Source organism: Magnolia sinica, chromosome 12, assembly GCF_029962835.1.
Source record: "Magnolia sinica isolate HGM2019 chromosome 12, MsV1, whole genome shotgun sequence".
NCBI lineage: Eukaryota > Viridiplantae > Streptophyta > Magnoliopsida > Magnoliales > Magnoliaceae > Magnolia > Magnolia sinica.
This window is the reverse complement of record NC_080584.1, coordinates 7,520,119-7,543,268: the sequence shown is the minus strand read 5'-3', so window position 1 is coordinate 7,543,268 and position 23,150 is coordinate 7,520,119. Positions and strand designations below refer to the sequence as shown.

Sequence of the window (23,150 nt, the reverse complement as noted above, 5' to 3'; positions counted from 1 at the left end):
TAACAAAACCATCTCATGCAGACGTCTGCACGACTTTTATTTCATACTCTTCCAAAACCCAAACCAGGATTTCGAAATTTCTTATTTTTGAACCTTAACACATATATAATATGGTTGTCCAATCTCATAACATAGAAGGTTTTCATGGGCAAAACACAACCCTATAGTTTGCACCGTTGGGGCACGTAAATGTACTGGTCGGATCATCCTTAGGATAGCTGTAGGCATCTGGGCAACGCTCCTTAAAGAACCTAGACAATGGGGTGGGCCCACAATTACCAGAATTGCAACAGTACTCATCAGTCTTAAAGACAGTGCATGGGTTGTTGCATCCACCAGGGGCCCTCAGTTCATTTGGACACTGACCGTTGATATCAGCAGTGCATCTGATCCCTCTACAACCGCCGGACACTGGGCTGAAGTCCATCGGGACGTTGAAACCGTCGACGAGCGAGATATCGAAGAAATCCAAGTCGTTGAATTGTTTCAGCGCGTACTCGGCGAGTGTGTTGGGTGGCTGGCCGTAGCCCTGGCACTCGAGGCGGCCACCACAGTCGCCAGTCTGGCAGCTGCCTTGGCCATTGCCATCGAAATTGCAGTTGGTTCGGGCCCAGATACGAGCCTGGGTCGTGCCTGGGTTTGCACTGATGGTCCATGACTGGCCTTGGTCAAGGCGGCGGCCCCCACCGGGGACCGCGGCAGCCCAGACGGTGTATGGACATTGGTTTCGGATCTCGAAGGTAGCTGCATGGGTGAGGGTGAATAAGAGAGAGAGTCCTAGTAGGAAGATGAGAGGGATGTGTGATTGGATGGCCATGATGAGCGGTGCAGAGATGGTGGGCTTTTTGGGCTTGTGGGCTTGTGTGGTTTTTGTGTGGAGAGCGAGGAGGTATTTATAGAGAGAGGGATAATTGTAGTGTATTTTTGTTGACTTGACTTTGGTGGGGCCCACTAGACTTTGACGGGAAATGTGAAGATAGGAAGAACGGATGGCGATGATATGGTAGGACCTGGATGACATTGAAACTGGTTCAGCCACCTGTTTGCTGTACGTGTGGTATGGTTTCATGGCAATCGGGACCGTTCATCTTGTGGACCTAGTTATGGATGGATGTTTCTTCTAGAATCACATCCATTGGATAATTTTGGATTTTGGTTTTCTTCATTTATCAGAACTTAATATTGACCATTAACTACTTCTGTTTCCTACCGTTATTTTGAAGATTAGTGATCAGATTGATAGGGTCATCCAATCTGTCTCTGTCTTTAAATGTTTGACATCCATAGTGGTGGACCACCAGATGGATGGTTGTAGTTGATCTGTTGATCTGCCACGTGTGTTGTCGGGAGATGGCTTTTAACATATCATATACCATGGAATGGGGTGCACCAAAGTCTATGATGGGCTTTGATCTAGAGGTTTATAGAAAATCCATCCGCGGATTGCGTGCGGACCCTCCCAGCTTCGTGATGGCAGTACTCTGTGAGCCCGCCGTGATGTATGTGTTTTATCCACACCGTCCATCCGTTTTTCGAGCTCCGTTTAGGCGACGAGCCCAAAATTGAAGCATATCGAAATACTTAATGGACCACACCGTAGGAAAAAGTGTGGATTGAATGCCTACCTTTGAATGTAGGTTTTTGGATGAAGCTGATATTTGGGTTTTCCCTTCATCCAGGTATGTGTGGCCTTATGAACAGGTTGGATGACAAATAAAAATCCCGGTATCCCCGCTATTTCCTGCAGTGGGGTCCACTTGAGCTTTGGATACGGGATAAAGCCATTCGGTCAAATTAGTAAGAAGTTTTTGCTCTAGAAGCTAGGTGGGTCCCACAAAGATGTTTGTGAAATATCCATACCGTTCATCCGTTTTTTCAGATCATGTTAGGATAGAATCCTAAAATGAGGAAGATTCAAAACTCAAGTGGCCCGCACGATAGGAAGCAGTGAGGATTGAACGTCCACATTTGAAACATTCCTAAGGCCACTGAAGTTTTGGATCAGACCGAACTTGTTTGTGATTTTAGATCATCCTATAGGAATGACCTTATGAACGGTTGGGATGGCATATAAACATTACTGTGGACTCAAGGAGATTTCAACGGTAGGCATTTCAATACCCACGTTTTCTTGTCGTGTAGTCCACTTGAATTTTGGATCTTCCTTGTTTTTGGTCTCTTGTCCTGACATGATCTGGAGATACGGATGAACGGGGTAGATTTTTTTAAAAAATCACGGTGGCCCAACTAACTTCTGAGCGTACAGGATCAATCCGCTACGAATAGGGATAGAACTGTGCATTTTCGCATCCTCGTTTCACATGGTTGACGTGCAAATTTGGAAATGAACTTCCACGTGTCGAGCATACGAGGTAACCACGTGTACAGTGGATGAAAGGAGGTGGGCCCTGTCAGGAGACGTGTGAGATGGGAGGAAAATAAAAGTCATGCGCAGAGATGAGGCATTAAATTTCCGGAATTTCCGGTCATTAATTGAATCCAAAAGAAAATTACAGAATAACGAAAATTCCATGCAGCCATCGCTTGAAAACACGTGCCAGTGTGGTACTCGTGTGAGAGATCTGGCCTTTCATGGGATTCAGATCCAATATCACCTCCGTAGTGTTATTTTGCATGATATCCGTTCCGTTTATCGTATTTGCCGCATCAAGTTCACTCAGCCCAACAAATATCATCCGATGAGACACTTGGGTGAGCCACACCGGGAGGGAAAAGTAAAAAATTCATCCATAAAACCTCACTATTTACTTGGATTGCTTATGTTTTTATGTTTTTTCTTCGTCTCAGGGGTTACATCTATGAATGGATTGGATGATATATACACAACATACATGGTGAGCCCTTCAAAAATAGTTTGGGTGGTTGAATTGGTTGAGCAACCCTCAGCCGTTCCCTTTGCCCAAGTTTCTGATAAAGCTGATATTTGGCCTCACATTCTAACATTGAAGGGCCCACACAGCATGGATGGAGTGGATCAATGAAGATCATACCATGATCACCAAGAGGCGCACAAACATCATCTCCACCCTTATTTACAGTAATCTATGATATCATTTTCCTTCATCGTGTGGTGATCACATCAAATTAACATGAGGCACACAAACATCATCTCCACAGCCCTTGTTTCCAAAAATCAAGCTGATTCATTGATATAATTAGTTACATAGGATCTAACTGTCCAAATCAACGAAAGATCGTCATGTGTTCACACTTGTAAGAAAACAAAAGAACAAAATATCAGCAGAAAAAGACAATGAAGGATACATTTCTTGCTAGGAAAGCCATGCACTTAGAGATAACACCGAAGGCAACAACTTAAAGGGTGCGTGTGTATGATTTTTTTGGTGAACTCCCACGTGTAAAGGAATATTTATCAAAGACGTGTTATTATTAGACTCAGTTACATGTATTCGCGCATGTTTGTAATCAGAAGGAGTGACGTGGGGTTTATCAAAACCATCTAAAAGAATGGATAACTTCAAAATTACTGAGCATGAACCGACCCCTGCAGTACCACCAACAAAATAAATAAATTTTTGGACAGACCCCAATAGTGCCACCACTAAAATTGGATAATAGTCAACGGTGTCATTGCTACCCCATGTTCAATAATAAACAATAATATTCAGAAACTGGCCAATTCAAGTGTTGATTTAAAAAATTCATATATTTTGTTTTACAGTTCTCATTGAGGTGATTCAAAAGTTAGATTAAAACTTAATAAGTCTAGTTTCATAGAAGGGAAAAAACAGAAGATAGAAACAAAACTAAAAAATGATGTTAATTTTAAATTGTTTTCGAAACTGTATTGAAAATCTTTGATTTCAGGCAATTGGTACTTCTAGAATTTTTAGAATTTTTATAAAACTTAAAATAAAATGAAATTTTGTAGGGCTAAAATAGACTTAATCATGAATTATAAGAATAAAATATATAAAAATAATATAGTAATTAAAAGTGCTAAAAACATTACACGAAATAGACCTATTGAAACTAAAAAATTTTACAACTACATGTAATTGATGGATCATACATATTGTAACGCCTCAAAAATGAGCACTCGAGTATATAGACTCTGATCCCGAGTCTCGGGTGTTAACCAATGAAAATGCACATGTGTCCTCATTAAGATTCAATTTCATTTCATACAAATATAATCAGATTTGCGCATTTCAACTTAGCAGAACCAAAGCGAAGTAAAGATAACAAAAAATTCAAAATATATGGGTAAGAGTCAAAAATACAATTTCAATAGTGATGATTGCCCAAATGGGGATTATATAAGCCACAACGAACATGCGAAAAGATTTACATATATAACACATAACTAAAATAACAACAAGGTCTTCTAACTTCGCCTGACGCTCCTAAGGCATCACGATGAAAGCACAAGCCGACCAAAATCTACCCGTCAAAGGCCTCATTAGTGATGAGGATTTTCTCCTCATTGCTGGGTTCAATGAAATCGAACCAGTTTCGATATCATCGATAATTGCTGGATTTGTTATCGCTAGTCGCTAGACAGTTTTTTAGTTCTGTCGATATTATCGATGGACTTTAGATGATATCGAAGACTGTCATCGAGAGACCTTTGATGACATCGATAATTGTTAGATTTTTCACCCCTGGTCGCTGGACAGTTTTTGGTCCTGTTTCGATATCATCGAAGGACTGTCGATGATATTGAAGGCTGTCATCGAGAGACCTTCAATATCATCAAAGAGTTACGTAGACGTGATTGCGGAAACACAAATTCTGCAGATTTTGTTTCCTATTTGGATTCTACCTCTTTCTATTCTTATATAAAGGGGTGTATGTGGGATTGGGGTGTATTTCAGGGTATTCTAGGGTTTCCTAAAGCTTTGCAAGGGTTTTGCTAAAGGGCTTAGGGTTATCAAAGGTGTGTGTGAGAGAGAGAGAGAGAAAGAGAGAGAGGAAGCTTGTGGAAGGGAGGCTATGCTCATAAAGGTAATCTACCATATCTCAGCGCTTCTACATCCTCGTAATCGGTGAGATCTCTCCATCTTCTTTGTTTCTCTTATTGTTTATCCACTCATTCGTAAGTGAAGAAGGTTTGATCCAAGTGGTGTGTGCTTGTGATAGGTTGTAACATTCTGCTTTATAGTGGATTGTTGATATGGATGAGGTCCCGTAGTTTTTTCCTCTTTGAGGGTTTTCCACGTAAAAATCCCTGGTGTGGTGTGGTTTATGTTTTGATTTAGTTCATTGCATTATTATTCCCTAATTCTGGTTTGTTTCGGGAGGCTAGATCCTAAGGTTTTGTGCAAGGCCCCTAACAAAGTGGTATCAGAGCTAAGTTCATTGAACAGGTAGGATCGATTTTGAATTATGGAAGGTGGCTCATTAAGGATGATCAGCCTCAATGGTTCTAACTAGACCATATAGAAGGCTAAGATAGAGGACTTGCTTTATTGCAAGGACTTATACTCTCCAATTTTAGGCACATCAGCAAAATTCAAGGATATGTCTGATGATGATTAGAAGAAGATAGACCGGAAGGCGGTGGGATTTATTAGATAATGGTTGGATGATTCTGTGTTCTACCATGTGTCTACAGAGACCTCAGCCACTAGCCTATGGCTGAAATTAGAAGAGTTGTATGAGAGGAAGACAGCCGATAATAAAAATTTTCTGATTAGGCGACTTAGGAATCTCAAGTTCAAGGATGGTTGTTCTATGGCTGAGCACATGAATGAGGTCAGCAATATAGTGAACAAGTTATCTGCTATGAAGATGGTCCTGGATGATGAATTGCAGGCTTTGTTATTCCTTAGTTCATTGCCTGACAGTTGAGAGATATTGGTAGTGTCTCTAAGTAACTTTGCGCCAGATGGAAAGATTTCCATGGAACAGGTAACCAATTGTCTCTTCAATGAGGAGACAAGGAGGAAGTCTCATGGGTCTACTCAACAAGAGGCCCTTGTGACACAGGAATGGGGGAGAGGAAAGAACATGAAGGGCGGGAAGGCCTGAGATAAATCAAAAGGTAAGTCGAATAATAGAAAGGATGTTGATTGCTGAAATTGTGGCAAGAAGGGCTACTACAAGCATGAATGTCGTGGTAAGAAGAACGACAAGAAAGAAAAATGTAAGGAGAAGGAAGATGAATCAAATTTCATTGTAGTCGCTACAGATGACGACGTTGTAGTTATTCTTTCAGCAGATCACGATATATGTCTCATAGCTACGAGTTAGGACACCGATTGGGTGATAGACTCGGGAGCCTCGCTTCATGCGACTCCACGTAAGGACTTCTTCACAAGCTACAAGTTAGGTGACTATGGGACCATGAAGATGAGAAATTCTAGCGTATCGAAGATCGTAGGGGTCGGTGATATTTGTGTGAAGACCAATGTGGGCTGCACATTGGTTCTCAGGGATGTGAGGCATATCCCAGACTTTCGCCTTAACTTGATGTCGATGGAAAGGTTGGATGATGATGGCTATGAAAGTCGGTTTGCTGGTGGGCGCTAGAAGCTCATTAAGGGCTCATAGATCGTAACCAGATGAAAAAAGTGTTGCACCCTTTACAAGGCGAGTGTCAGTATGTGCAAGAGTGGGTTGAACGCAGCGGAAGATTCAGCTATTGACATGTGGCACAGGCGTCTAGGCCACATGAGTGAAAAAGGGCTTCAGTTATTAACGAGGAAGTGGCTCCTTCCAAACGTGACATGCACACCTCTCAAAACCTGTCTTAATTGTTTATCAGGGAAACAGCATAGAGTTTCATTTATTAAATCTGCTTCGTATGTTAATAAAGTGCATGCATTAGATTTGGTTTATTATGATGTTTGTAGTCCTATGAAGACAAAAACCTTGGATGAGGCATTATATTTTGTCACTTTTATAGATGATGCATCTAGGAGGGTTTGGGTTTATACTTTGAAATCTAAGGACGAGGTCTTTGGTGTGTTTAAATTGTTTCATGCTATGGTCGAGAGAGAAACATGTAGATCATTGAAGTGCATTCGCACTGACAATGGTGGTGAATACATTGGCGACTTTCATGAGTACTGCAAGTCCCTGGGTATACCACATGAATAGACGGTTCCCAAGACCTCCCAGCATAATGATGTGGCTGAGCGAATGAATCGCACCATTGTAGAGAGAATCAGATGCATGTTATCCCATGCGAAGTTGCCCAAGACGTTCTGTGGAGAAGCAATGCACACGGCGGTGTATTTGATAAACAGGTCTCCATCAACCCCATTGAATGGAGAAGTACCTGAGAAGGTGTGGACTGGACATGATCCATCGTATAGTCATCTCGGGGTGTTTGGATGCAGGGCATCCGTTCACGTATCAAAGGACGAGAGGTCCAAGCTTGATATGAAAATTAGACTGTGTGTTCTTGGGGTACGGTGATGAAAAATTCAGTTACAGATTATAGGATCCGACCGAGAAGAAGCTCGTCAAGAGTAGAGATGTGGTATTCTTTGAAGATCAGTGTATCAAAAACATTGGTAAGCCAGAAAAGAACCAGCTAGTTCAGGTGAGCTAGAGGACATGGATCCGATTATTCCACCCGTGGTGCCTGATGACGGGGGAGTACAACAAGGTGCAGAGGACGAGGGAGTTTCTTCAGAAGATGGACCAGGGGAGCAACCCCCACTTGATCCACCTATTGAGCCACAAGTGAGGAGGTCATCTAGGGACAGACAGTCATCCAAGAGGTACTCACCGCATAAGCACATTATGCTGACTAATGGAGGAGAGTCACAAGATTATTCTGAGGCCCTAACCGACGAGCATAAAGGAGAGTGGTTGAAAGCTATGCAAGAGGAGATGAAATCCTTACATAAGAACCACACCAATGATATGGTGAAACTGCCTAAGGGCAAGAAAGTTTTGAGCAATAAGTGGGTGTTCAGAAAAAAGTTTGAGCAGAAGAATTCACGGACGATGTTCAAGGCCAGACTTGTAGTGAAAGGGTTCGATCAGAGGAAAGGCATAGACGTCGAGGAGATATTCTCACCAGTGGTGAAGGTGACATCCATACGGGTGTTGCTTGGGTTGATGGCTAGCATGGATCTGCAGATAGAGCATTTAGATGTTAAAACTGTCTTCCTCCATGGTGACCTGGAGGAAGAGATCTACATGCACCAACCAGAGGGGTTCGAAGTCAAGGGCAAAGAGCATATGGTGTGTAGGCTGAGGAAGAGCCTTTATGGGCTGAAACAAGCTCCACAGTAATGGTACAAGAAGTTCAACTCGTTTATGTTACAGCATGGGTATGACAGAACAGAGTCGGACTACTTTGTGTTCACACGCAAGTTCTTAGATGGTGATTTCTTAATTCTGCTGTTATATGTTGATGACATACTCATCATGGAAAAAGACATCAAGAAGATCGACAGGCTGAAACAGGAGTTGAGTAAGTCGTTTACGATAAAAGACTTGGGCCCGGCTAAACAGATCATAGGAATGGAGATAACCCGTGACAGAAGCGGCAGGAAGCTTTGGCTGTCACAAGAGCGGTATATTGAGAAAGTATTAGGGCGGTTGAATATGAATGCAGCGAAGCCGGTCAGTACTTCACTGGATGGTCACTTCAAATTGAGCGACAGGCAGTGTCCTGAGACAAAGGCAGAGGTGGAAGATATGAAGAAGATACCCTATGCGTCAACAGCAGGAAGTTTAATGTATGCTATGGTGTGCACATGCCCAGACATAGCATATGCGATTAGTGTTGTCAGTCGGTATCTTACCAATCCTGGCAAAAAGCATTAGGCAGCGGTGAAGTGGATACTGCAGTATCTAAGAGGCTCATCCAGGTTGAGCCTATGCTATAGTGACGGAAAACCTGTGTTAGAGGGCTATACAGATGAAGATATGACCGGTGACATAGACTCCAGGAAGTTTACATCGGGGTTCATGTTTACGTTTGCAGGGGGAGCAATTTCTTGGCAGAGCAAGCTACAGAAGGTCGTAGCATTGTTGATGACAGAGGCCGAGTATATTACAGTCACAGAAGCATGTAAAGAGATGTTTTAGATGAAGAGGTTCCTATAGAAACTTTGCCTGAAGCAAGAGCAGCACGTGGTCTATTGCGAGAGGAAAAAGCGTTATACACTTGAGCAAGAATCCAAGTCAGTATTCCAAGTCGAAGCATATAGAGATTCAGTATCACTGGATCAGAGATACTTTGGAACAGAAAGTGTTACAGCTTGAGAAGGTCCACACGGACGATAATGGGTCAGACATGATGACCAAAGCATTGCTTAAGGACAAGTTTAAGGTTTGTAGAAACCGAGCTGGCTTGAAGAAGGTGGATTCCTCCTGAGTCGAAAAGGGAGAGATTTGATGGAGATTTTCTCCTCATTGTTGGGTTCAATGAAATCGAACCAGTTTCGATATCATCGATAATTGCTGGATTTTTTACCGCTGGTCGCTGGACAGTTTTTTGGTCATGTCGATATCATCGATGGACTTTAGATGATATCGAAGGCTGTCATCGAGAGACCTTCAATGACATCGATAATTGTTGGATTTTTCACCCCTGATCGCTGGATAGTTTTTGGTCCTGTTTTGATATCATCGAAAGACTGTCGATGAAATCGAAGGCTGTCATCGAGAGACCTTCGATATCATCGAAGAGTTACACAGATGCGATTGAGGAAACGCAAATTCTGCGAATTTTATTTCCTATTTGGATTCTCTCTCTTTCTATTCTTATATAAAGGGGTGTATGCAGGATTGGAGTGTATTTTCAAGGCATTCTAGGCTTTTCTAAAGCTTTGCAAGAGTTTTGCTAAAGGGTTTAGGGTTATCAAAGGTGTGAGAGAGAGAGAGAAAGAAAGAGAGAGAGGAAGCTTGTGGAAGGGAGGCTATGCTCGTAAGGGTAATCTACCATATCTCAGTGCTTCCACATCCTCATAATCGGTGAGATCTCTCCGTCTTCTTTGTTTTTCTTATTGTTTAGCTACTCATGCGTAAGTGAAGAAGGTTTGATCCAAGCGGTGTGTGCTTGTGATCGGTTGTAACGTTGTACTTTATAATGGATTGTTGATCTGGACGAGGTCCCTTGGTTTTTTCCTCTTCGAGGGTTTTTCACTTAAAAATCTCTGGTGTGGTGTGGTTTATGTTTTAATTTAGTTCATTGCATTATTATTCCATAATTCTAGTTTGTTTCAGAGACTAGATCTTAAGGTTTTGTGCAAGGCCCCCAACAGATAGAACCTACGTAAACAACAATGCCTGGTTAGTGTTTTAAAACACCGTCCCAGGTAGGAGTGAGTAGCTAACTCAGTAGTTCCATTAGTTCTAAGTCACACATGTTATCGATTCAATCAGAACAGTTAAGTATAAATAAGACACTAAGCATTTTCTAAATACTCTTGTTAAATGTATGAATAAGATTATGAAATTATGTGTGCACCTTACAATCCAACACTCTCTTACAAGCGACTTCAACGCCTATTTCGCAAATGTCAACACTCCATCATCATGCGACTCAAATCGTCACATCATATCTAATGTAATGTGATTGATGTGTATGTTAGCCAAGTAATTATTAAATTCCATGCATCCAACGTATTGGTGAAACTAGGATACTGACATTATATCACAAGTCCTTTCGGATCACATGACTTGTTACCGCACCCAAAATCAACTAGACTAAGTCAACTCAAATTTTGATCTATTAGCTAGGCTATCAATCCTCTATTATGCAACATATGCATCTTGCATGTGGACCGTTCTTTCTTTTTCTCCTTTTAATATATATATATATATATATATGTCCATTTCTTTATTCATGTATGCCTTCTTAATCAACAGATGAATCAGAACCCTTTGCGTGGGAAATAGAAGTTTTATTATAATTTTTTGGCATCTATTATTATTATTATTATTATTATTATTCATTTTCCTTTTGGCCCACTTATCAATAAAAGGATTAGAAATTCTTGTAAATGTAATCCTTTTTTAAATGAGAATTTAAAAGTAAATTTGGTAAAATATCTTTTTAAGCTTCGTTGGAGAGTCACACAGGTAAACAAAAGTGCCACTAGGCACATGTCTACCAAACACATGACATGCTTATGATAATCCAAAACCATTAAATAATAGACTATATAATAACTAAACTCGCACCAATAGAATGGTCCAAATCATTTAAAAGTTGGTCATCTAAATGTATGTACATGTTATGTCCATGCTGTCCATTTATATTTTTAGATCATTTTGGGGCATAAGGCCAAATATGAGGCGAATCCAAAGCTCCAGTGGACCACACCAAAAAAAAAAAAAGCAATAAGGATTGAACGTTTGCCATTGAAAACTTCTTAAGTTAGCAAGTTGCTTGTTTGTGATCCTTATATCTATGGTCCACCTTAGGTTCAGAATTTTCTCATTTTGGCTTAAGTATATATATTTCAATGAGTTTGTTATAACAATTTTCTGAAATATCACATATGTGACCTAATTTGACATAATAAAATTAACTTGAGATATTGCATATGTTCTTGTGAATATATTGAAAATTTTCAATACATTTTAATTCCTCCTATATATACTCTCAACCACTCATAACTGAATAAGACATGTACTCTTAATTCATTTACATCTAATTTCATTTTCCATTTACCTCCATCTACGTCTAACTCAACTTTGAGTGGCTTATTGCCAACCCTGTAATATATTAGGGTTGGCAATGGACAGAGGCTCAAGGTTAGTGTTGATTGCGCTAAACAGCCCAATTAACACTAACCATAGCCTGGCTTAGCCCTGTAAGACTAGTCCAGGGCAATGAATGTGAACTTGATCGCTTATAAGTGTCTTCAAATTATCTTCTTTTTTTTTTTCTTTTTTTTTTTTTCTTTTTTTTCTATATAGTAGTGATCTACTTAATTACTGAATTAGGACATTCATCACTCACATTAGTGGGCCCACAGGCCAAACCTTAACCCTACAGGATAGGTGACATGCACATGCAAGATTGCTACTAAAACCAACACGTATGCATATAGCCATAACAAAACCATTTTCTCATGCACACGTGTGCACGACTTTTATTTCACTACTCTTCCGAAACCCAAACCAGGATTTCGAAAATTCTTATTTTTGAACCTTAACACATATAATATGGTTGTCCAATCTCATCACATAGAAGGTTTTCATGGGCAAAACACAACCCTATAGTTTGCACCGTTGGGGCACGTAAATGTACTGGTCGGATCATCCTTAGGATAGCTGTAGGCATCTGGGCAACGCTCCTTAAAGAACCTAGACAATGGGGTGGGCCCACAATTGCCAGAATTGCAACAGTACTCATCAGTCTTAAAGACAGTGCATGGGTTGTTACATCCACCAGGGGCCCTCAGCTCATTTGGACACTGACCGTTGATATCAGCAGTGCATCTGATCCCTCTACAACCGCCGGACACTGGGCTGAAGTCCATCGGGACGTTGAAACCGTCAATGAGTGAGATGTCGAAGAAATCCAGGTCGTTGAATTGTTTCAGAGCGTACTCGGCGAGTGTGTTGGGTGGCTGGCCATAGCCCTGGCACTCGAGGCGGCCGCCACAGTCGCCAGTCTGGCAGCTGCCTTGGCCATTGCCATCGAAGTTGCAGCCTGTTCGGGCCCAGATACGAGCCTGGGTCGTGCCTGGGTTTGCACTGATGGTCCATGACTGGCCTTGGTCTAGACGGCGGCCCCCGCCGGGGACTGCAGCGGCCCAGACCGTGTATGGACATTGGTTTCGGATCTCGAAGGTGGCTGCATGGGTGAGGGTGAAGAAGAGAGAGAGTCCTAGTAGGAAGATGAGAGGGATATGTGATTGGATGGCCATGATGAGAGGTGTAGAGATGGTGGGCCCTTTTTTGGGCTTGTGGGCTTTTGGAGTTGTGTGGTTTTTGTGTGGAGAGTGAGGAGGTATTTATAGAGAGAGGGTGGGTGCGGAGTCTGATCCACGTGGATAATTGTAGTGTATTTTTGTTGACTTGACTTTGGTGGGGCCCACTAGACTTGGACTGGAAATGTGAAGGTAGGAAGAACGGAAGGTGATGATATGGTATGACCCGGATGACCCAGAATCAAGTTCAGCCACCTATTCTTTGTAGATGTAGCATGGTTTCATGGCAATCGGGACGGTTCATCTTGTGGACCTAGTTATGGATGGACGTTTCTTCTAGAATCACATCCATTGGATTATTTTGGATTTCTATTTTCTTCATTTATCAGCACTTAATCTTGACCATTAACTACTTCTGTTTTCCACCGTTACTTTGAAGATCAGAGATCAGATTGATAGGGTCATCCAATCTTTCTATATCTTTAAATATTTGACATCCATAGTGTGGACCACCAGATGGATGGTTCGAGTTGATCTGTTGATCTGCCACGTGTACTGTCCGGAGATGGCTCTTAACATATCATATACCATGGGATGGGATGCACCCAAGTCCATGATGAGCTTTGACCGAGAGGTCTATGGAAAATTCATCCGCGGATTGCGTGCGGACCCTGCCACCTCCATGATGGCATTACTCTGTGGGGTCCACCATGATGTTTTTTTATCCACACCGTCCATCCGTTTTTCCAGCTCTATTTAGGTAATGAGCCCAAAATTGAAGCATATCCAAAGCTCTAGTCGATCACACTGCAGAAAAAAGTAGGGATTTAATGCCTAACTTTGAATGTAGGTTTTTGGATCGAGATGATATTTGTGTTTTCCCTTCATCCAGGTCTGCCTGGCCTTATGAACGGTTTCGATGACAAATAAACATCACGGTGGGCCCCCAAGTAATGTTTTAACGGTGGACATCATTATCCCCACTATTTCCTATAGTGGGGTCCTCTTGAGCTTTGGATATCCTCCAATTTTGAGCTGATAGAGTCCTTCGGTCACGATAGTAAGAAGTTTTTGCTCCAGAAAACTAGGTGGGGCCCACCAAGATGTTTGTGAAAAATTCATACGATTCATCCATTTTTTCAAATCGTGTTAGGACACGAGTCCTAAAATGAGGAAAATTCAAAACTCAAGTGGGCCGCGCGATATGCCATAGTGAGGATTGAAAGTCCACAGTTGAAACATTCGTATGGCCACGGAAGTTTTGGATCCGAGTGAAATTTTTTTGTGTTTTTAGATCATCCTATAGGAATGAACTTATGAACGGTTTGGATGGCATATAAACATTACAGTGGACCCAAGGAGGTTTCAACGGTAGTCATTTCAATACCGACGTTTTCCTGTCGTGTAGTCCACTTGAATTTTGGATCTTCTTCATTTTTGGGCTCTTGTCCTGACGTGATCTGGAGATACGGATGAACAGGGTAGATTTTTTAAAAACATCACGGTGGGCCCCAACTAGCTTCTGAGCTTACAGGATCAATCCGCGACGAATAGGGATAGAATTTTGCATTTTCGCATCTTCGCTTCACATGGTTGACGTGCAAATTTGGAATTGAACTTCCACGTGTCAAGCATACGAGGTAACAACGTGTACAGATTGAAAGGAGGTGGACCCTGCCAGGAGACGTGTAAGATGGGAGGAAAGTAAAAGTCATGCCCAGAGACAATGCATTAAATTTCCCGAATTTCCGGTCATTGCAGGTTAGGCCGGTTGTTGAATCCAAAAGAAAAATACAAAATAACGAAATTCCAAGCAGCCATCGCTTCGAAAACACGTGCCAGTGTGGTACTCGTGTGAGAGATCTGGCCTTTCATGGGATTCAGATCCAATATCACCTTCGTAGTGTTATTTTCCATGATATCCGTTCCATTTATCCTATTTGCCGCATCAAGTTCACTCAGCCCAACAAATATCATCCGATCAGACACTTGGGTGGGCCACACCGGGAGGGAAAAATAAAAAATCATCCATAAAACCTCACTATTTATCTATGAATGGATTGGATGATATATATAAAACATACGTAGTGGGCCCTTCGAAAATAGTTTGGGTGGTTGAATTGGTTGAGCAACCCTCAGCCGTTCCCTTTGCTGTAGCCAACCCAAGTTTCTGATAAAGCTGATATTTGGCCTCACATTCTAACATTGAAGGGCCCACAGTATGGATGGAGTGGATCAATGAAGATCATATCACGATCACCATGAGGCGCACAAACATCATCTCCACCCTTATCTACGGTAATCTATGATATCATTTTTCCTTCATCTCCACCCTCCCTTCATCGTGTGGTGATCACATCAAATTAACATGAGGCATATAAACATCATCTCCACAGCCCTTGTTTCCAAAAATCAAGCTGATTCATTGATACAATTGGTTACATCTGATCTAACTGTCCAAATCAACGAAAGATCGTCTTGTGTTCACACTCATAAGAAAACAAAATAACTAAATATTTGCAGCACAAAAAGACAATGAAGGATACATTTCTTGCTAGGAAAGTCATGCACCATCGAAGGTAAGCTTTTTGTGTATGTATTTGAGTGCATGTTCGTGTATGTATTTGCACTCGGAATCAAAAAGAGTGATGTGGGGTTTATCAAAACTATCTAAAAGAATGAATAAGTTCAAAATTTACTAGGCATGAACTGACCCCTGCGGTACCACAAACAAAATAAATAAATTTTTGGACAGACTCCAATAATGCCACCACCAAAATTGGACAACAGTCGGCGATGTCATTGCTACCCTATGTTCAATAATAAACAATAATGTTCAGAAACTGGCAAATTCGAGTGTTGACTTAAAAGAATCATATGTTTTGTTTTACAACTCTCATTGAGGTGATTTAAAAGTTAGATTAAAGCTTAATAAATATAATTTCATAGACATAAAATAAAATAAAATAAAATTTTAAAAAAAAGGAGAAAGAAAGAAAGAAAGAGATAGAAACAAAACTAAACGGATGTTAATTTTAAGACGTTTTCGAAACTGTATTGAAAATCATTAGTTTCAGGCAATTGGTACTTTTAGAATTTTTAAAAATTTTATAAAACTTAAAATAAAATGAAATTTTATAAGGCTAAAATAGACTTAATCATGAATTACAATAATAAAATATATAAAAATAATATAGTAATTAAAAGTGCTAAAAACATTACACGAAATAGACCTATTGAAACTAAAAATTTCTACAACTACATGTAATCGATGGATCATACATATTGTAACGTCTCGAAAATCGGCACTCGAGTACATAGACTCTGATCCTAAGTTCCCGGGTGTTAACTGTAACACTTTGAAAATTTGGGGGTCGTGCATACACTCGACTCCCAAGTTCCCCCATGTATCACTTATAACCGATTTTACTAAATTGTGTTTAATCAGGTTTAAAGGCGCAGCATAGAATTACTTGAAACATGAAGTACAACCACAACTTGTCTACTAAAATGAAAGAGGTCAAATATATATAAGTCCAAAATAATATCAATAGGTCGCATAAGGTGTTGCCTAACAAAATCACAAAAGAATAGCATGTCCAAAAGAATAGTGCGCTGAGTCTGCCACCCAGCGATCCAAAACCCATCCACTAGGCCGATGGAGGACCGTCCATCAGCTGGAAGTAGGACAGCTTGTCCTCCTCCTCGAGACTCGTGCCGCCAGGCTCCTCATACTCAGCATCAGTTGCATCTAAGGGAGAGTCTGGTTGGTGTTTTAAAACACCGTCCCAGAGTGGGAGTGAATGATCAACTCAGTGGATGCTATTAGTCTTAAGTTGTAACAAACATCAATTATATTACGAATTTAATGAAAGGCAAGCATTCATAAACTCCTAACGAATCTTGTTAATGTAGGTACATGATAAATGATATGATGCATGACCTCACTACAACACTCTCTCGAGCGATTCTGTCTAACGATCCAGCACTCCCTCATTGCGACCTTAACTGCCGAGTCGTCAACCTAACTAATGCAATGCATGGGTAATGTTAACCGAGTATTTAGTTAATTCCATTCATTCAGCAGTTTGGGAAAACTGGTACACCCCACGTATCAATGCCCTCAACTAGTTGCGATGCCCAGGCCCCTCAACCTGCTAGGTCAGGGCTCCGCGATCCTGGATCCTGTCGGGTTTCCCATCCCCGACTTCAAGCACATGGGGAGTGCTAAGAAAATGGATAACTCGTGGTCACTACGGGAAGCTCGTCACCCCAGCGTAGGCCGACAGCTCGGGCACAGTATCTCATTCCACTATGTCCGGCTCACGAGTCGGTGGATCGACCTCAATTGGTTATCAATGGGTTACAACGGTTGAAGGGTGTTCCAAGTTCCATACATGTGTGAGAAGACATGGTTAACAAACAAGGTTGGTCAGTAAGTAGGCTAGATCGCACGGGTTCAGGCGAGCATGTGACGGATGACATTGGGTACGAGCGACCCATGTAGTCTAACTACTGTCGCTCACACGCACCCGCCCAAATCCATTGGTTTAGTCTCAGGATAGTCCTACCGACGGGACTATCTTCACCCTCCTCGTATTCCTGACCAACCCAAGGGTCCTGGTGGTAATCTATAACATGCCAACAATCAGGGTTATCAACTAACATATGCAATATCATGCATTCATTGTCACACCCCAAACTCAAAAATCGGATTCACAGGAATCCCGATCACCAAATCCGGTGCCGATAGCCTCCGTAGTACCCATTCTCGGCTCCCAGCGCCTCTATGCTAGGTTCCGATTCTGGGATTCTAAAAGGAGGATTTCTCAACATACATTTATCTCATAAAAAGTATAACTGCAAGTTTACCCAAATCATAAAAGCAACATCATCATCATATATCCACTAAAATAAACTTTGAATACAATGCTAAAAGGAAAATACATATGTAAAAAAAAATCAAGGCTCCAGAAGACCGTTGCATGCTCCAAGCTCAATACTGCTGAAACCTAACATTACCTACACGCATCTATCGTGCATAAGCTTATAGAAAGCTTAGAGGGTGATGTAAGTGTGTGCACAAGGTAAGTGTCAAGTATTCAATGCAATGCCATAATCATACAATGTCGAAATAGGCGCAAGATCTTGAATCATATGTTATCAGAGTAAGCGAAAATACTGACAAGATCATGAATCATACAATATCAGAATACACAATACAGATCAACTATACAAATGAGGAACAATATCAGAATATGTGATACAGATCAACTATACAAATGAGGAACAATATCAGATGCCGAGGATGCAATGTAATATACAATTCCTGATGAGTTCACGGATACCATTAGTCATATCTAAACCATATAAATGCAGAAACACAGGTAACCCAAAATGCCATATGCCACGGATGTAATGCAATATGTGGTGCGAATGGAATGACCATGTTGAAGTGTGAAGTCGGGATGATAGTACGTAGTATCGTAGGTTATGGGGTCCATCACAAGGGACTTCTATCAAAACCAGTCTCATACCTAAATTTGGATAGTCAGACTTAATGTGGTAAACTCCTGGTCTCAGGTTAGTCACGTGCCCCAACCGAAATCCTGGCCATTGCGAAGGTACACGTAACGAATAGTTGCGCACCACCAGCCCGAGTGGATAGTGAATGAATGAATGAATGAATGAGTATGCAACTCCTGTTCAATAAGTCCACATATCAGTATTGTTTATCTCTGGGATCATCACCAGGGTTTAGTACACTCCAAATGGCATTGCCCCTCTCCCAGCAGCACAGTCCAAGTGAGCGTAAGAAACCTTACTATCCACCTGGCCAATAGTCTGTCAATATCTATTCGGCACGTCGATAACGGACCCATTTACGAGCTGGTCAAACTCAGCCTAGCTATGCCCCATACCCTCGGGCGGGGAAGGCCACACCCTCTCCCAACCGACTACGACACAGAGGGAGACGTGACCTCCTAGTATTTGGCACTCGGGCGATTATGTATTCACTCAGTCTCGACGTTGGGGCATCTCTTAGCCCGAAGGTTTAAAGATTTTCACCCAGGGCCATTTATGGCAGCCTGATGCTAGTAACAAATTTTCGGTGTCCCTTCTGGCCATCCACGATATGCCTGTGGAGGATACGGCCCTGATATCGTTAAGGCGTATAGTAATCACAATGCAAGATGCATGAGTCATACAATCCAGTCATACATCAATCCGACGTATACCGTGTACTCATGTGAGACAATCTCCGCCAATCAGGGAGTCTCATAACAATATGCCCAATGACATATGCAATGGTCAACCACATCTCATAACAAATATGCAGATGATGCGTATGGCATGTATCATGATGTTATGTTATCACATAATCGGTATCAATAACCGGTATAGACAATCAACCTCGACAATGTGGATATTTAACCAACATTGCCCTTAAAGAATGGCCCACATAGAGCCTAACATATAGTAGAACCATGGCCTCATAAGAGGGCCAAAAAAAATACAACACTATGGGCCTCAAATATATCACAATGGGCCTCTACCTATGAGCTCCAAATACATCACAATGGGCCTCAACTTATGGGCCCAAAATATATCATAATGGGCCTCAACCCATGGGCCCAAAATACATTACATCGAGCCTCATCAAATGGGCCTCATATATATCAAGGTAGGCCTCAACAACAGACCTTATACACATCAAGGTGGGCCTCAACAACGGGTCGCATATACATCATATAGGTCTCGACAATCGGCCTTAATAATTGAAATCGGCCTCGACAATTGAAATCGGCCTCAGCCTCAACAATCGGAATTGACACTTGGAATCGGCCTCGACAATCGGAGTCGACCTATTCAATCGGTCACGTCAATCAAAATCAGCAATCGGTCACAACAATTGGAATCGATCGATAATCATAATCAGTAAATCGGTCACGTCAATCGGAATCAGCAATCGGTCATGACAAATCAGAATCGACAAATCAGTCACGTCAATCGGAATCGGCAATCGGTCATGACAATCGGAATCGATCAATAATTAGAATCGACAAATTGGTCACGTTAATCGGAATTAGCAATCGGTCACGACAATCAGAATCGATTGATAATCAAAATCGGCAAATCAGTCACGTCAATCGGAATCGGCAATCGGTCATGACAATCGAAATCGATCGATAATCAGAATCGGCAAATCAGTTACGTCAATCGGAATCGACAATCGGTCACGACAATCGAATCGATTGATAATCAGAATCGACAAATCGGTCATGTCAATCGAAATCGGCAATCGATCACGACAATCGAAATCGATCGATAATCAGAATCGGCAAATCGGTCATGTCAATCGGATTGCCATCAGTTATGTCAATTGAAATCGGCAATCGGTCACGTCAATCAGAATCGATCAATAATTAGAATCTACAAATCGGTCACGTCAATCGAAATCGGTAATTGGTCACGACAATCGGAAACGATTGATAATCAGAATTGGCAAATCGGTCACGTCAATCGAAATCGGCAATCGGGCACGACAATCAGAATCGATCGATAATCAGAATTGGCAAATCAATCACATCAATCGAAATCGGCAATCGGTCATGACAATCGAAATCAATCGATAATCATAATCGACAAATCAATCACGTCAATCGGAATCGGCAATCGGTCATGACAATCAGAATCGATCGATAACAAGAATCGACAAATCGGTCATGTTAATCGGTCACGATAATCGGAATCGATGTATAATCAAAATCGGCAAATCGGTCACGTCAATCGGAATTGATCGATAATTAAAATCATCAAATCAGTCACGTCATTCGGAATCGGCAATCAGTCACGACAATCAGAAACGATCGATAATCAGAATCGACAATCGGTCACAACAATCAGAAACGATCGATAATCAGAATCGACAAATCGGTCACGTCAATCGGAATCAATCGGTAATCAGAATCGGCCTCGATAATCGGCCGAACAAGGCCTAAGGAAAGGTCACAATGTGGACATTCAACCACCATTGCCCATCAATGTGGCCATTTAACTAATCATTGCTCCCACGGAGTGGCCCACATAAGGCCAAACGTATAGTGGGCCCATGGCCTCACATAAGGGCCTAATACATATCACTATGGGCCTCACTCATGCACCGCATATACATCATAATGGGCCACATCATATAGGCCTTATAAGCATCACAATGGGCCGCATGACATGGGCCTAATACACATCACAATGGGCCGCATGTCTGTAACATCTCAAATTTTTTCCAATTTAGCAATGGACGTCCTTGGACGTAGAACTGCCCTAGGACCTTATTTTGTTGTAATTATGGCGTAATTTAGTTAAGTATTAATAGCTTGGATCACTTTCTATACAAACTACAAATGCCCAAGTACCACCTCAGGCAGAAATCACCCAAAACCAAAACCTTTAGGAATTAGGTCAATATTAACAAGTGCTAAACTAGAGTACTTATGAAATTAGCACTAATCATTTTAAATAAGATCCGCAAGACCCAAACCGTATAGTATCATTGATGCTACATTACCCTAAAATCTAGAATGTATCCCTAAACCCGGTTGCTCTCGGGAGCACACCGAAACTTCGTATCGGACCTGAACCGCACGTCGAAAGTCTGATAACCGCAAAATTATACAGCTATGACCGTATTACTGGACTTGACAACCCCTTCGGAAATCAAGTCTTAATTATGTCTAAAAATGCAAAACTTGAGCCTGGAGCAAAGTGTGTGAGGAACATGAATATATTTAAAAGTAAATTTCGAATTTAAGTAATCTGAGTCGTATCGTTTGCAGGCCAAATATAAGGATTTAGACCACCCAAATACACTCTTGGATCAGGAGAAATGTCCCACACATGTCGGTGTACTTGTGGCCCTGATCGAGTGCCGGTGACCGTTAAACTGAAACTGGTCTGCCACGGCTGATCTATAAATCCGATCGGAACAAAAACTCAGCCTGACCTAGATCCATGGTCAGGGAGCTTAAGTCCGACCGCACGTGAAAAATGGGCCACCAGAAGTGCTCCGTTGGACCAGAACTATCCGTATTTAGATATAACCTAAGTATACCTTGGCCCTGGGGTCGTTTCCATCAATCCTGAGCTATATAAGGACCTTAAACCCTCTCTCTCTCACCTCATACGAATTTGAGGAACCCTAGGGGAGAGAAGAGAGAAAAGAGAGAAAGTGAGAGTGAGGGTCGGAGATTCTTCCTGGGATTCGATCCCGCTATTCCACTCACTCAACCGTCATTCTTGTATCGCTATACAAGCGATTCCTATTCCGTTCTTAGGTAAGAAAACCTAACCCTAATCTGTTTTAGGGTTTCAGATAGTGTAAATTATGAAATAGCTAACCTAATTCATGTTATAGGTTGTCAATACGTCGTTGATAAAGGCTAAGTGTCTAAAACGAATCCGTTACGCGTTTACCGGCGTAAGGTGCGGACTATAAACATATAGGTTATGGTTTTCAAGGCTTTCAATGTCGGTTAATGGTTTATTACTGATGTGGGTGCTATTTCACATGCCAAATGCAATGTCTGTTTCACTTTACGTGTGGTGATCGCATCATATCACCGTGAGGCACGCAAACATCGTCTCCACCTTGTTTGCAAAATTCAAGTTGATTTATTGATATACCTATTTATACCTAGTCTAGCGGAATTTAAATCAACCAGCGAGAAGCTGCCACATGTTGGTGCACTCATATGAAAAGAGATAAAAGAAACAAATATACTTATATTAAAAAGAAAATTACAAATACTTATCCATTGACGATAGTACTTAGAGATGTACGAAAGACAAGAATCTAAAGACGATTGTCTATCTCATGACACGTGACACTTACGGATACAAGGCAAAATCGATTAGCAGTGTGTAAAAGAAGCTATTCACCAAAGACTTGTCATTGCTAGACTCTCGTTTAACTGGTTATCATGTAGCATGTCTCTTATTAAAGAAATTGTTATTCGAAGATTCTAATTTGGAGAGAAAAATACTTCCAGAGAACATATGAGATCCTTCTAAAAGAGAGTAAGAAGTCTTCCGAGGACACAGATTATCGCTCAGGGTAACGTAATGCCTAAAAGACTTCAAAACCAAGTAGATCATGTTACTAGAAAGGTTACTAAATCAAAAAACACTTACAAAAGTTATAGAATCTTATATGCGGACACCGTCTATCCAAATTTATAGAAATAACACATAAAGAAGAGCTCAAGGCCCCATGCTAATACAATCATACAAACTTTATAATTGCATGTTGTCTATTTT

At 41.4% G+C, this 23,150-nt stretch overlaps 1 protein-coding gene across 1 annotated transcript; it reads right to left on the bottom strand.

The window, feature by feature from the left end:
• Positions 1-12,878, bottom strand: LOC131220861 (thaumatin-like protein). The gene is made up of 2 exons (XM_058215716.1): positions 12,167-12,878; positions 1-747 (listed from the first exon to the last, which is right to left on the bottom strand). Exons 1-2 carry the CDS (start codon positions 12,831-12,833, stop codon positions 143-145), a joined length of 1,272 nt encoding a protein of 423 aa, XP_058071699.1. The 5' UTR covers positions 12,834-12,878; the 3' UTR covers positions 1-142.
• Between the last annotated feature and the right edge of the window lie 10,272 nt (positions 12,879-23,150).

Excerpts from the sequence above, each read along its gene's own strand:
- LOC131220861 (XM_058215716.1), bottom strand. The coding sequence starts at position 12,833 with ATGGCCATCCAATCACATATCCCTCTCATCTTCCTACTAGGACTCTCT. Across the intron at positions 748-12,166 it reads AAACTATAGGGTTGTGTTTT|CAGCTACCTTCGAGATCCGA; the intron begins GCCCATGAAAAC and ends CCCTCACCCATG.